The 15,674-nt window shown below is 41.1% G+C and overlaps 1 protein-coding gene across 7 annotated transcripts in view; it reads right to left on the reverse strand.

Moving 5' to 3' along the window:
• GHR (growth hormone receptor) overlaps positions 1-15,674 on the reverse strand; it is a 291,988-nt gene that overhangs the window by 136,696 nt on the left and 139,618 nt on the right. For 3 of the 7 annotated variants that reach the window (XM_047766341.1, XM_047766349.1, XM_047766358.1), the window contains one exon: positions 13,521-13,586. The exons of the other annotated variants lie outside the window; for them this stretch is intronic. In XM_047766341.1, the coding sequence (XP_047622297.1) occupies positions 13,521-13,586 (66 nt within the window). The remainder of the gene's footprint in view (positions 1-13,520; positions 13,587-15,674) is intronic. 7 annotated transcript variants of the gene reach the window in all.

The raw sequence follows: 15,674 nt of genomic DNA on the forward strand, positions 1-15,674 counted from the left end.
CAAAGAATGATGGGGGATTCAGATGCAGAAAACAACCTGGCCAACTGAGCAGTTCTCCCTAGATGCACTAAATCTGAGATTTAGTGCAATAGTCTTGACATGATTTCCCTAGCCCTAAGGGAGATGGAGGACACTGGGGGATAGCAGGAAATACCAGTTCTCAAGCCCCAATAGCCCCTTCGGCTGCAGCTCTAAGAACATCTACCTTGTGATCAAAGTGGAACAATTCAAAAGCCAAAGATTCTAGCCACTGGTTCTAAAGGAGAAAACCAGTCTAGGAAATGATAGAACACAATCCATGAGAGCCATCTACCTCCAATGGGGTCAAAAGTTCACTTCCTGACTGGAGTTGCTGTCACACCTTTGACCAAACGCAGAAGGTCTGCCCCATTTCTGGGCATCCTAAGTGCTGTCAACAGCCTGAACAGCTCCCGCAGACACCCTCTGACAATGTTACAGCTGTTTCCTTGCCTGCCAAAACTGCTTCAACTTGTAGGGCTCCCTGCATGCTTTTAAATTGGGACTGGAAGCTACAGCAAAAATAGATGATTCAGCTCAAGTGTTTTTCATTTTGATTGCAGAACTGTACATTTGCCTAATGTGGAATGCCTCCACACAGAGTTCCCTTTTACAGACTGTAAGGTGGGTGGCCAACAGGGAGTTCTTTTCTGTGCAGATTTTACTGTGCTGAACTGAAAAACCATTTGCTAGGCTTATGCAGGGAAATCAACCATAGTCCCTGCAACACACACACTGCTGTATAAAGAAATCCAATTGGGAAAGGTAAGTAGTCACTTCATTCCCCATACTTCCCAAAAACAGTCTCACTAGCTCTTGGCGTACATACTGGGTTTTTGATCCTGCAAAATCTTCAGCATTTCAATGCGTGTGCTCACACTTAGGAGTAACACTGCTTCTTAATAGCAAAATGATCTATTTCTAATGTGGGTTTATAGTCCCCTTTCCCCACAGAAGAGTTTAAGTAGGAAAAAACCTCAGGACAACTGGTTCTAACAGAAAACTTGCTGTCATTCTGTAGCTAGTTTGAAATCTGAATACGTGGCAAAGCCTGACGCTCTGTGGTTGCTTTCAGGGGGACAGTGCTCTGGAGTACCGAATCTGTGTTTCCATTTCCTTGATCACATCTCTTGATCACATGCTGCCAATGTAGCAGTCCTCCCCACACTAAAAATCAACATGCAAAGGAAGGAAGAAAACAAAAAAGCACCGTGTTTGGTAGCAGAGGAGAAAAAACACTCATCTGAAAAAATTTGCTCACAGAAATACTTCTCCATCCTTTCTGATATTAATCTTAAGCCTCTTTTAATGGGTGCAGATAGACTCTTCTGGAATCTTTTTATGATTTTTGAAGTATTATGTGTTAGAGTAGTAGTTGTCTACAGCTTATTACTTTGACTAAATGCTTGGTTATGTGTTCAGAACAGAGAAGTATAGACCGGCTGGCCAGCTGTAATTGAGGGCAGTGAACAACCATTTCTCATTTAATCTCACCTTCTCATGTGTCTCCCTCATCATTTTCAGGGAAACTAGGATGATGCCAGGCATGCAGCATGCTCTCAATTAATAATGATGAAAGAATGAATGAAATAACCATTGCCCTTCCCTATCCCAACTTCCCAGTGACATCCCACTGACCCACAGGGGCCCAGAGCCATTTATGTGTTTTCACCCCCAGCTGACCCTCTATGGCTCTGAATTTCTCGCCAGCACCCCTCTTCCACCTGAACTTAATAGTCTTGAGTTTCACTGCATCTTACCAAGAACTGGTACAAAATCTGATAATTTTCTACATTTAGATTGTAATTTTGAGACTTGTTGCTTATTCCAAAAATAATAACTAAAAAGGAATCCTCACCATGTTAAATTATACCTCACACATGGGTAGCCTCTCAATCATCTCACATGTAGCACAGACGACCTTTATTTATTTATTTATTTATTTTGTCTTTTTGCTTTTTAGGGCCATACCTGTGGCATATGGAGGTTCCCAGGCTAGGGGCCTAATCGGAGATACAGCTGCCAGCCTACACCACAGCCACACCAGATCCGAGCCGCGTCTGAGACCTACACCACAACTCATGGCAATGCTGGATCCTTAACCCACTGAGCGTGGCCAGGGATCAAACTCACAACCTCATGGTTCCTAGTCAGATTCATTTCCACTGCACCACAATGGGAACTCCCACAGATGACCTTTAAATATTCAAGGTGCACTGAAAGACAGAGGCCAAGTTAATAAGAAGAAAATAAACAACTGTGATAAAGGGAGACTCCAGACTATTTTTTTAAAAAGCCTATGCAATAGTCTATAGTTCAGAACCTTTGCACTTAAAAGGTAAAGCTCTAAATTGAGATACATTGCGTCTCTTCTCACAAAACTCTAAAGTACTATGAAAACAACCTGAACAGATGATTCAACTCAGGGAACAAAGGGAAAGCAAAAGGAAACTCCTACAGAATTTTCTTCTTTTCAAAGGTAATAACATGAAGACTGGACAGTATAGAGTAAATGTAGTTAATAAACCTGAAGTCTAAAGCCAATGGAACAATAAACATAATCCTAAAGCTAATGATGTGTTTAAAATGTTCAAGATCAGATGAGTTTTTATTCCAGATCCTAAAAACATAAATGGACCAATAAACTATTGGTTATTTCTGAGGATTTTTCAGAGGGCAGAAATAGAAGATGTCCCAGTGTTTGAATGAAAGGGTAGATTCTTGCATCTGTGCCTTTAACTTCAATCCCCAGCAACATCCTAGAACAAATTGTTAGTTTCTGAGCATCTAGAAAGGAAATCATGGGTCATTTGGAACCAGTGTGGATTCACCAAGAACAAATCACTATGGGAAATGTACTTCATTTCCTCTCATAAAAGGATTTTCTGTTATTTAGAAGAGTGCTGTTCATCAAACGTTTCTCAAGTTCAATGAGGGAAAGGACATAGGCTCTTATTATATGTTATGAGGAGAATCTATTAGTGTGGCCTGGACAATTATAAAGTGAGTTCATTGATGGTTAAACAAGTGATCCAAGAAGTGAACTACAGAATCCTGAGGAACATGACCTTCATGGGCTGGTTGCAAGGTTTTAAATTTGCTTTTGTTATAAGGACTTTGGTAGAAGACCCCAAAAGGGGAACATGCATATGAATTTGTAAAGTCCATGGATGAAAGAAAACTGGTAATTCTGTTATGGAGGAAAAAAGAAGACCAGGGTTTCCAATTTAACAGATCTCATTAGATTCAACTAATGGCCTATGAAGTAAAATTCTCCAAAATTAATTTGGACAAAATGTTAAGTCCTGAGTTTCAATCTGAAATTCTCCTGCAAAAGTAGAGGCCACTCCTTATCACCCTGTGTCACTGCCTGACCTCCAGCTGACAAAGCCTGTGCCCTCATGGAAGCTTCCCTGATTCCCTGAAAAAGCTGCATCAGTAGGATCCGACTCAGGGCATCACTTTGATTTTGAAAATGAGATTCAAAGCAGACAGCAAATTATGACAATTTTAAACAACACACACTTGAACACTGAAAATCTCAGTCTCTCTGTCTGACTCAGTCCTCTCTGGCAAAGACAGATATCCAGACAAAGTCCATTATTCATGTCTCAGAAGATTGGCCCTGAGCCAATGGGTTACACTTCTAGGAGATTATAATTCAAAGGAAGGGGTAGACTCATAACCACAAGATATGGTGAAGGTGGAGGTAGGGTAGAGTGGGAAGAAGAGGTGATGCTGGACTAGGAACAGCCCCGGGGAAGGCACATGGCCCCATTTGTTTAAGTGTCTCAACTTTTTTTTTTTTTTAGGGCTGCACCCACAGCATATGGAAGTTCCAGGCTAGGGGTCAAATTGGAGCTGTAGCCTCTGTCCAACACCACAGCCACAGCAATGCCAGATTCAAGCTGTGTCTGCAACCTACACCACAGCTCATGGCGATGCTGGATCCCTGACCCACTGAGTGAGCCCAGGGATCGAACCCGCATCCTCATGGATACTAGTTGGATTCATTTCCATTGTGCCACAATGGGAACTCTAGAAGTGTTTCATCTTGTTCTTTAGTTAGCTGTGGTCTTCCTGTGCCAGGGAAAGCGTTTGTGAGAAGAATGAAAGAGTCTCTGTTTCCTAAAAACAAACAAACAAAAAAACCCAACCAAACAAAAAAAGCCTCAAAGCAACAACAAAAGATATCCCCCAAAGTTCACATTCCCAAACTAAAAGAGAAGGGAGCAAAACCTTTGCCATTAAACAGGAAGACCAGGCAGTTGTGTTTGCACAAGGCTCCCAGGGAGGAGGGGTCAAGCCTGGTGCTAAGATCACAGCTTCCAGCCTCTGAGTGGCTTTCCCTGACCCTCCCGTCTTGGGAGTTCTGGGCCAGCATTCTGATCCCTCTGCCTTCAACAAGGGAAAAACAAACAAACCGAAACACAGAAAGAAGGAAAGAAAAAAATGTGTCTGGGTGTCTGATCTCCTTTTCCCCTCCCTTCTTCTGTCTTTAGTCCATCCATCCTGTGACAGATGGTGCTACGTTTGGAGGAGGACACCATTTTAATAAGATTCCTGGATATTCCAGATTCTTCAGCATCCAAACCTTAGATCATCCTCAGAAAAACACAGTGCCTTCATGGGGTTTGTTTCCTGCTTTTGTTTTGTTTTCATTCATTTGTTTTGAAATCACACTCAATGTCTTTCGATGTACTCCAAATAAAAGCAAGCCTTTACAATGCTTACTGCCAAATGCATAAAACATCTTGATAAACAAAAAGAAGCCCATGTGGAGTTGATTTTATCTGGGGAGCACATTTGATTTTAGTATGTTATCACTTTGGGGTTCAGTATTAGAAATGCTGCCCCTCAAGTCTCAGACCACAACTCTGTATCTTGACCTCTTCCTTCTCCCCTTTCCATGTTATTTATAAACCATTTCTCCAACAAACTTATCCATGATACCCAATGCCGCGTGTTTGGGCTTTTTTTAGTCATATATTTTGCACCTTCATTCAGCTTTGGCTGGAATCCCAGCCCCCTGGCTCAGATGTACTTCAAGCCTGGCAAGAAGGGCCCTTTGAGGTCAGTGGGGCCTTGGTGAGGATGAGGAATTCTGGAAAGACACACAGGCACTGGAGGCCTGAGGAATAACTCTGCTCTTTGGTTTTGATTTCCATTATGCTTTCTTGAGTATCACCCATACAAAATACAGCAACTAAAACCAAGACAAGTGGGCTCTGCAGCGAAAACTTCTCTCCTAAAAGCATAATGCCATGCCCTCCATGCTCATCCTTTAGATCTAACTGTCCTATCTTATCATCAGGCCAATCAAAAGGTTAAACCCATTTTTTAAGAAATGAGCTTTCCATTGTCATAAAATGACTATATGATGCAGTCACTTTAGCTGAAAGGTACACCTGGTTTGTGCCCTCCAAAGCATGTATTTATTCTACACATTTTTGCTGGAAATTCTTAAGCTAGAAGAGAAACAGGAGACAGGATGGATTCACAAGTAAGTAAAATGGGGAATTCCCCTTGTGGTGCAGCAGAAACAAATACAGCCAGTAACCATGAGGATGCAGGTTCGATCACCGGCCTTGCTCAGTGGGTTAAAGATCTGGCGTTGCCGTGAGCTGTGGTGCAGGTCGTAGATGTGGCTTGGATCCTGCGTTGCTGTGGCTGTGGTGCAGGCCGGCAACTACAGCTCAGATTCGGCCCCTAGCTTGGGAACCTCCATATGCTGTGGGTGTGGCCCCGAAAAGCACACAAACAAGTGAGCAAAGTGGTTCAGAGAGGGCAGAGGAAGAGGAAGGGAAGAGAACGTGGTCAATATTCCGCCAAACCACACGACTTCTGGGTTCTCTTTCTTTAGTTTCAGAACAGCTTATACCTACTGAGCATTTATGGGCCATGTAGGTTTTAAGTTCTTTGCATGTATTAACTTATTTAATCCTCACACTAACCCTGCATGCCAGGCACTATTACTTTCCTCTCTTGTACAAGGAAACCGAGGCACAGAAAGGTGAAGTAACTTCCCTGAGGTCACACAACTTCTAAGTGGTGTAGAGAGGATTCCCATCCAGTCTGTTCTCGGGAGAGCTCTCTGCTCAGTGGGCTCCGGGTTTCCAGCCCCTGTAACACAATGGCTAGACAGACAGCATTCACTCCCTCCCTTTCAGCCTTACAATACCCTCCCCCTACCACCCCAGCTTCTAGTTTGTTACAGGGATTACATATATTACTAAATAAATGTTTTATTATTTAGTATTTATTCAACAAAATTTTTTTGGAATTATGGAACTCTGGAAGGGTAAAAATTTGGAGGATAAGTTTTCTTAAATTTTGATTTTAAATAAGCTAGCCGTGAGAACAGTAACAAGCTAAAGAAGAGTGTAGCAAAAGGGCCCAGGAGGATGTGTGACTTTCCTTCTCACACCCTGCAAGCTCATCAGTGCTCAGCTAAGGAAGGAAGCACAGAAAGCTGCCTGGAACATTCCAGGGGTGGGGTTCAGACAGCAACACAAGGCCTGCAGTTCAGCCTCCAGCTGTCTAGCCAGATGTACCCTCCAGCAGAAAACCTGAACTCACAACAAAACTACATTTAATGACAAATAAGATGTCATTACAGGGATATATTTGTTTGATAAAAGGCTTAGTCTAGGATCCCTTTAACTATGCCAGTTTAGTGTTTATAGGCTAGATGTGAATTAGAAAAACTGGAGCTCGAAGGAATCCTCTAGTTGAGTACCTGTCAGAAAGGAAGGCAAGGCATCATTCATGCAGGTTGGTGGAAAGACAGATCCAACTGATGACTAATTTTAATTAACACAATTTCCTTTCAACTATTCAGGGGCTTCAACCAGGGGCACAGATGAAGGTACAGCTCACAGAAGACCTTCCTCATGGAAGACCATGAGGAATCCTCAGATGAACCCACTCAATTAATTATATGTGATACAACCCTAGTTTTATGAGGCTCATTGAATTTTATTTACCTGACCAAGGGAAAAAAGATTTAAAATGACAGGAAGGTAGGAAACCAGAATCCAGATCCTAAAAATTGTTCTTTCTATACCTCACTGTTCACACACAGAGTAAAGGGTGGGTCTATGACTCAAAGCAAATTCCCTAATGTACACAGAGCTGTATTTTCTAACATTACAGGGAAAAGGGCAGTTCAGGTCTGTGTATGTGTACACATTCCAATTAAGAAGTTAAATAGGTTGTATGAAGTATTCCAGTAATAATGATATACAACAGTAAGAAAACTCAAGTGAAATCTTCTATTGTTTATGTTGCCTAAGAAAAAAATTAATAAAAAGATCACTAACCAAGACACTAACAATCAAGGATAAAAGAAGAGTGAAAAACTGCTACCACCACAAAAAGGGTACATTCATTCAGGTGGTATAGCAGTCATGCAGGATCCTGTGGGAGATGGATGGAGATGGACAGACAGACGAACGGGGACACACACACACAGTTTACATAGGGCTTGGCCTCTAAGTTTTACTCTGCTGGTTAATACCAGTAACTAGTGTCCCCAAAGCTTGCAGGGGTATATGGTATTTACGCTGTGATACCCAGTCTCAAATTTCCAACAGTTTTGTGGCTTTTGCTGTCCTCACCTCCTACACAAACTCACCCACCTGCCAAGGTCCTTTGCTAAACAATTCTGCGTACAAGAGTATTAAAATGAGGAGCTGAGGATGGTGCAGAGATATACTGATTATTAAACAGTCATTAAAGGAAATGTTGAATGATGTTACTACGTCTATAGTACCATAAAACTGAACACTATTTACTATGGAAGTTTTTATTTACGCCTTACTAAGGAGTGAATACACCATCGCTGGGAGGCAGCATAGCATGTTAGAGGAACACATGGGGGCTTCTCCATCAGCCAGACCTGAGTTCTAGTTCTAGCTCTGCCCCTTGTTGGGTGACATACCACAATCTTCTCAAACTCTCTTAACCTCAATGCCTCCTGTGCAAAAGAGGACCACCACAGGCACCTCACAGGGTCTTGGAAGGATGCAAGGTGAGCATACGTGTTTAAGTGTCCTTTATAATTTACACTGTTAGTGCTGTGTTCACATCTGTCCCTTTAATCTGGTGATTGGAAATTTCTAAAATGTATTAATTTTATAAACACACTTTCATTGTTGGCAACATTTTAAAAATCCAAAGGTTAGCAGAGGTAGGGAGGAACCATTATCTTTGACAAGAGGTAGAATTTGGGCAAATGACAGAAGAAAGGGGGGGACAAGGAAGCAAAACTATCCTAAGGATAATCTTCTCCAGGTTGATTTCTAAAACCTGGAGAAAAGACCCATAGATAGATGCCGGGGTCTTTATAAAGCTCTGCTCTAAGTGTAAGCTGTGTGTAAACTGTCTCAGCTTGAGGCTGTCTAATGATTCCTCCCATAGCTGTGGTCGTTGCTATCTCCCTGGGACTCACCAGCTCAGACTGGCCAACCGCTGGTGGCTCCCATTTCAACATCTTGCTGCTTGTCAGCACTTCCACTAGAGGGCAGCAGGGGGAAGGGAGAGGAAGTCCAAAGGGATCAACGTCAATGCTTGGCAGTAGCAGCTGTCAAGGTGGGGTGCCAAGAAATGGGGGTGCAAGGGGGCAAGTCAACTGAGTGGAAAAGATGAGAGCCTGAGTGATTAGTGGTTTTCCATTTCTAAGTGACGCCAGGGATGGAAGGAGAAAGAGCTCAGCACTGTAGGAAGCTGGAACGAGGTTTTCCAAACCAGCTAATCTTCAGATTCATGTTTGGAATTTTCCTATAACACATATACACAGACATATAACATGCAAACAGACCAACTCCAAGGCACTGCTCTAGGGCTTCTGCATCAGAATCTCAAGGTATGCAGCTTATGAATCTGTATTTTCAAAAAATTCCCAGCTTATTCTGAGTAAGAGCCAATGTTGGTCTCAAAAGCATGTCTGAGGTCCCTTCCAACTCTCTGAAGATTAATTTCGCTAATAGAAAATATGCCTAAAGCAACCTTCAGAATAATGGTAAACTCGTCTATCTCTCCAGTAACTTGTCTTCAGAGACAGAAGGGGCAGAAGTAACTGAAAAATGCTAGAGGGTGGATTACGGTTACATGTTTCGAGTGCTATTACAGACACAACCTTCCCTAACCTTTTAATCCTCACAGCAAATCTGTATGTAGGGAGATTCTGAAACCCCACAGACAGTTACAGAAACCAAGTTCCAGAAAGGCTGCCTTACAGTGGTGGGTCTAGGAGCTGTGATTGCTGATTTCAGCTTATTCCAGTCCATGGCTGCATCATACAGTGCCTTTTCAATTCTGTTTTTAATCTAGCAGTATAAACAATCTTTTCATCAAATGATTTCGTGGAAGGAGTTCCTGTGATGGCTCAGTGGAAATGAACCCAACTAGTATCATGAGGATGCAGGTTTGATCCCTAGCCCTGCTCGGTGGGTTAAGGATCCAGCATTGCCATGAGTTGTGGTGTAGGTTACAGATGTGGCTTGGATCTGGTGTTGCTATGGCTGTGGTGTAGGTTAGCAGCTGTAGCTACAGTTAGATCCCTATCTGGGAACTTCCATATGCTGTGGGTGCAGCCCTAAAAAGACAAAAAATAAACAAAAAACCCCCAAATGATTTAGTGGAACTTTGAGGACGATGGCTCAGTCCAAAGTCTATGCAGAACAGGAAGGAGAAAGGTATAAGAGAAGGCCATGACGGCAAAGCTATGGGCCCATCTCTAGCCATCTTCTGGTGCTCTAGGAAGCGGGAGGAGATGATCTGTGGTAGTTTGAGTGAGAAAAATGAATAAAGGTGCAAAAATCAAGGGTCATGATTCTATGGCTGGCTAAGAACAGAATGCTTTCATATAAAGGGCTTGTCTCAACCTCATTCATACATCTCAAAATCTCCATTCTGCTGTGACCACTCTATCCTGAGGATGCCCTTCAGCATGCATCTTATTTAATATTTTGCAATGTTTCAAAACAGATTTTTAAATAGATTCTACCAAACAGGTTGCCTACAGCCAAAGGCTAACCTGTGGAGGAATGCAAGCCAGAGCAGGAGTCTGCATCTTGGCCCTGCTCCTGCCAGTAACTGCTGGAACCTTGGGTAAGAAAGACCTTTCACCTCTCTAAGCCTGGGCTTCCTCATCAATAAACAGAGAGAGTGCATGTTGCAGCTTCCAGACAGACCATGAGGACATATTTAGTGTCAAATTATTTTGAGTTGGTTCCTAACATTTAAAACACAGGAGATTCATATAAAAATAGTTCAAGATCAACTTTTGGGTACACTCCAATGAGGAACAGATGGAGTGGTTTTCCATAGCCCTTTCCACCTTCTAACATACTCGATAATTATTTTTACAGCCTATCATCTGCCTCACCTACTCACACACCCTCTTCAACACACTCACTCTCACTCTAATTCCTGCTAAGGAGATTTGCAAGGCAGCAGGATATTTTTTTAATCTTATTCACTGAAGTGTTCCAAGCACCTAGAATAGTGCCTGGAGCATAAGGAGGTATTCAAAAGCATTTTTGTTTGTTTTCTTTATACCACTTTTTATTTTTTTAATTTTTAAAAGACTTTAAATTGAAGTATAATTTATAATAAAAAATATTTGTTCAATCAATTCTTGGTCACTTTATGTATAGTTTTTTTTTTTTTTTTCCCCAAGTGAGAGGGAAGCTAAAGGCAACCAGTACAACCCAGGGATAAGATATGAATATACCCAATAGATTCTTGATTTAAAAATCATCATACAGACTTGGTTTTCATAATAAGCTGTCAAATTAAGGGCTATCAATCCATGTTCACACTATACATGGTATGTGTGTTTCTCATAAAGATAATCAGATTGAGATTAAAAAAATAATGTTGGGATAGTTTTCATAAGGATTCTGAATGTACCACAAGATCCACCTGTCAGCTGTTTGTTTCACACACAATGCTTAAAAATACAGCCCACCATGGTTATCCTAAAGGCAAGTGACAGACATTTCAGCATGTGGAATGTTCTGTATTGATATAAACTTAAATGTGGATATTGATTTCTCTGGTGGTGAAAGACAGCTCTTAAGACTGAGGAAATGTAATCTCCCACCAATTATATTAAATTCAACAGCTGGCTTTGCAGTTATCACATCCACCACGCTTCTTTTGATAAATGCTTATGGATATCTCCCAGATTGCCCCACCAGGCTTTAATTCTCAAAGCTGTTGAGGGACAAGTGACAGAAAGCATTTGTTGGAAGCACTCAAATGTGACTATGCATTCATGCGGATCTGTTAACTGATGTTTAAATTGTGGCATTCCTCGTAAATAAGCATGAGTGACATGCTTTAAGGGTGATCTTCCAAAACAAATGTGACCACAAACTATCAGTGCAACTGATGCTAAAGCTAACAACTCTTGCTCTGGTCAACCTATGAGCAACTCTGCAACATGGAATAAGTAAAATCTCAGGGGAGGTTTAAAGGCAATGCTGTAATATAAATGTGGCTCCATTGGGCACCCCAGCTTTTATATGGTGTTTCATTGTTGATGAAGGTAGAGCACTCTGGAGTAAAGTCTGAATAAAGTTTGGAAATTCTGGTACTTTTGAAATGGTCAACCCAATCTCCTTGGTACTTCCAGGTACTAACTCAGGCAGAATTATTTCTATCTAAATAAAAACGTCAGGGAGTTCCCGTCGTGGCTCATTGGTTAATGAATCTGACAAAAAACCATGAGGTTGCAGGATCCCTGGCCTCAATCAGTGGGTTAAGGATCCAGAGTTGCCGTGAGCTGTGGTGTAGGTCGCAAAAACGCAGCTCAGATCTGGTGTTTCTGTGGCTCTGGCGTAGGCTGGCGGCTATAGCTCCCAATTAGACCCCTAGCCCAGGAACCTCCATATGCTGCGGGGGTGCAGCCCTAGAAAAGATAAAAAGACCAAAAGATAAATAAATAAAAATAAATCTGTCATATTTAGAGCTTAAAACAGGTATTCATGATTCTAAGAATGGTTCTTTTTGAATCAACAGATCTCTAATTGATCAGGGTCCATTTGATGGATATGGACTGAGCTTCCTGTATTATTCTCTAGTATCTTATTTGTGGCTCCACTTAAGGAAATCTAGATTGGAGTGTTTTTCTATTTTTCTGTTTGATGGTTTGCTGTCATTGGAGCAGGCATGAAAAAAGACAGGAGAAAATAGCAGGTGTCCATGACAAATTCAATTCTTAAGTTGCTCATTTAAATTTCATACTCCTTTAAGTGTAGCCCTAAAAAATGATAATACCTTAATCAGTGCTAAATACTATCAGCATGCAACTGAAATACTCCCAGCAAAACTTTATGGATATATGTCATTGTATGGAGTATAATTAACATTACAATGTCCACTGTATGGAGAATTCACAGCCAAAGGGGAGTTGTTACTACAGAACTTCAGCCATGTAGTCCAATGGGTTTTCTGTGATTTGGATCAAAGGCGGCCCCTCCGTCCTTGAAGCTCAATATTATGTGCATGTTACACATTCATTATGGGATTTCTTACATACTTGCTCTTTTTAAGTTCTTTGTTTCCTTGGCAAATCTTTCAGCCTCTCAAGATTTATTTATGTAAAGGTCTCTAGCACCTAGCTCAAACAATTCTTGGATGAATGAATGAACAAAGTAACCAGTGAGACGATAAGGGCTGCATTGTAACTACATAGGTGAATAAATATATATGTATGTATGTATACATATGTGTGTGTGTGTTTATTTTTAAAAGTATATAAACATGTGTTATCTAATTTGACCCCTGCAATAATCCTGGGCATTGTCAGTTCAACATGCAGTCTCCAGATCTAGGGCAGCAGTTCTCAACTGAGGCCACTGACGCCAGGGAATACTTAGCAATATCTGGAGAAGTTCTAGTTCTTACAACTGAGGGTGGAGGGTGACACATAGTAGACAGAGGTCATGGATGCTGCTAACCATGTTACACTGCACAGGACATCTTCCACACAAAAACCATCTGGCCTGAAAAGGCAATAGTGCCAAGGCTGAGAAACCCTCCTATAAGCCCTTGACCACTGAAAGCTATTTTAACACTATGTTCTGTGAACTCCTGTCCAACATATTTTTCTGGGTATACATCCTATAAGAAATTACTCAGTGTATCCTATTAAACTACTTTTTGCATTCAATCATCTTCCTAAAACAACATACAAACAAACTAATCAAAAAGAATGGGAATAGTAAGCTCATGGTTTGATTCCCAATTGCTGACCCAGGTTGAAAGTTTGGTTTGCCACTGAGTTCTTTTAGAGAAGGCACTTGGGTGTAGCTTGGAAGGACCCGGTACTTTCAGGCATAATCCTTTGCCTGAGCTCTCTTAGAATAGTTACAAGTTCAACTGTGTCTTATGATTAAAGCTCCTAGGAGGACAGCTAAAGAGGGCTGGACGGGATTTGAGTATCAGCATTTGAAAAGAAAAACCCAGCGTGGAAATACTAGCAATTTTACCTTTTGCCTTTGAGAAAATCATCCATGACTCGGCGGTTGGAAAGCAGCAAGCAGGCACTGATGGTGCTGCAATGATATGGAGAACCAGAAAGTGGGAGCTAGAAGTTCCTTTTGTTTGTCACAACTAAATATCTTTGTATAATTTACAAATATGACTCCTTGACTTCATAGGTGTAGTGATGCAGCACACTTGGATGTTTTATAACTCAATTTTCCAGCAGTATTGTGCACGCTCTAGTGAATATCAATCCCAACAACACAGACATGTAGAGAACACAGAAAACAAAGCATCATAGGGATCATCTTATCCATTGACTTTTCTGCCTTTTAAAATTTTCCTGAATTATTTACCCACACAAAATCACACCTTGAAGCTTACTGTGTAAAACCGAAGTTATAGGAAGCTATGTTTGGACAAGAGTGGGGCACCAGAATGCCTTGGCAGGCCAGCTCTGATCTCCCAGATCTGTATTAGTCTTGTCTGACCCAGCAACTCATTCTCCTTTGGGATAATTGCAGTTGGCATAGCGTACTTTCTTGAACAGCAACTTAATTGTCCTTGTTCTTCCTCTCTTGAGGAAAAGGTAAACAAAGAGGAGATTAGCCTTTACTACACACCTAACCTACCAGCAACTATGCCAGGTACTTAAGATGCCAGCTCAGTTAACTTTCATGGATGGCTTTCTGAGCAAGATATTATTACCTCTATTTCAAGATGAGAAATGGACACTGTGTTGAGAAATTAATAAGCTCAGTCACAGAGTTGAAACTGATAGAGCTGAAACTCACACATGAATGTTTGGTTCCCAAAGCCTACATTTTTGGTATATTATTTCTCCACGCTTTCCAAACAGAACTGATTAAAGCCTTTGTTAACATGATGCATTTTTAAAACAAATACCCTGCCATCACCCCCTCATCACCCTCATCCTAGACATCTCCAGTTCCTTTTGTGTGATTTCAAGATGACTCATCATTAAGGCTGTGTTGTTCTGCTTTATCAATATCCTTCTTCAACCTTGATGCCTAGAACTCACTAGATTATTCTAGGTATATTGTGGCCAGTTTAGAGTCCAGAGGACTGGCGATTTGCTTGTCCTAGACCTTCTGTTTCTGTTAAGGCAGCCTGAGCTAGTTTACTTTGACAGCTATACCCTAACAGGTTAAATTATATACTTGCAAGGAGTTAAATAACTTGGTCTTTTACAGAGAACTTTCTGTGAAGCAGGAAGGTCACTTCATTTATGATTTTATAAAACTTAAACATAGGACTTTACATTTATCCCTCTCAAATTTTATCTTGCAGTTTTTGGCCTATTACTGATGGCCATCAAGATATACTGAATTTTGTGTCTGTCATTCAGCACATTAGCTATCCTTGTTTTTGCATCATCTGTAGATTTGGTGAGTCTGTCTTCCTTGTATTCACTCTCGTCACTGAGTGAAGCACAGGAGAAGGTCCAACTATCACAAAGGCCTGTAGATAGGGCTTGACATGAGGGAATCCTTCCTGTGTACCCCATCTGTATCTAAGAAATAACACAAAAAAAATTTTGGAGTGAAGGGGGACAGTTTTTTTTTTTTTTCTCTCTGGAAGTTTTATTAATACATGAGCAACTGAGTTGATAGAAATTAACAGCTTGTCCCCATAACCACAAAGCTGACTACTGATGGAATTGGCTTCAGAGCCCAGAGTTGGTGACTGGTTAATGTTTTTTCCCCATCATGCTATTAAGTGGGACCATTAATGGCAAGAAAGACATCTAAATTTTGTTTTTAAATAATTTCTTGATAGTTTTCTTCTCTGACGGTATGCCCCTTTACTCTTTAAGAGAAAGCCCAAAAGAATTTCCAGTGAATGGAACTTTGGTTCTCATAAGCTTGGTTTCATTTCCACTGATTTGTACGGACAAATCTCAGAAAAATGGTATAGGAAACAATGTTATACTCAACACAGGTTCCATATACAAAACAGGGAATGTCAATCCAGTGAAGACGGGAAAAACTTTGGGTAAGGAGGTACAGATTTAGAAACAGTACATGGGGTAACAAAAGTACATGGGGTGACAGTGAGTGTGTGTGGTAGAATTCTCTCGGCATGTTGGAGAAGGGAGATAGTATTCTTTTACTTTGACAGCTTCTGCAGTCATGGAG

The sequence above is a fragment of the Phacochoerus africanus genome, chromosome 1 (genome assembly GCF_016906955.1).
Source record: "Phacochoerus africanus isolate WHEZ1 chromosome 1, ROS_Pafr_v1, whole genome shotgun sequence".
In the NCBI taxonomy this organism is placed as follows: Eukaryota; Metazoa; Chordata; class Mammalia; order Artiodactyla; family Suidae; genus Phacochoerus; species Phacochoerus africanus.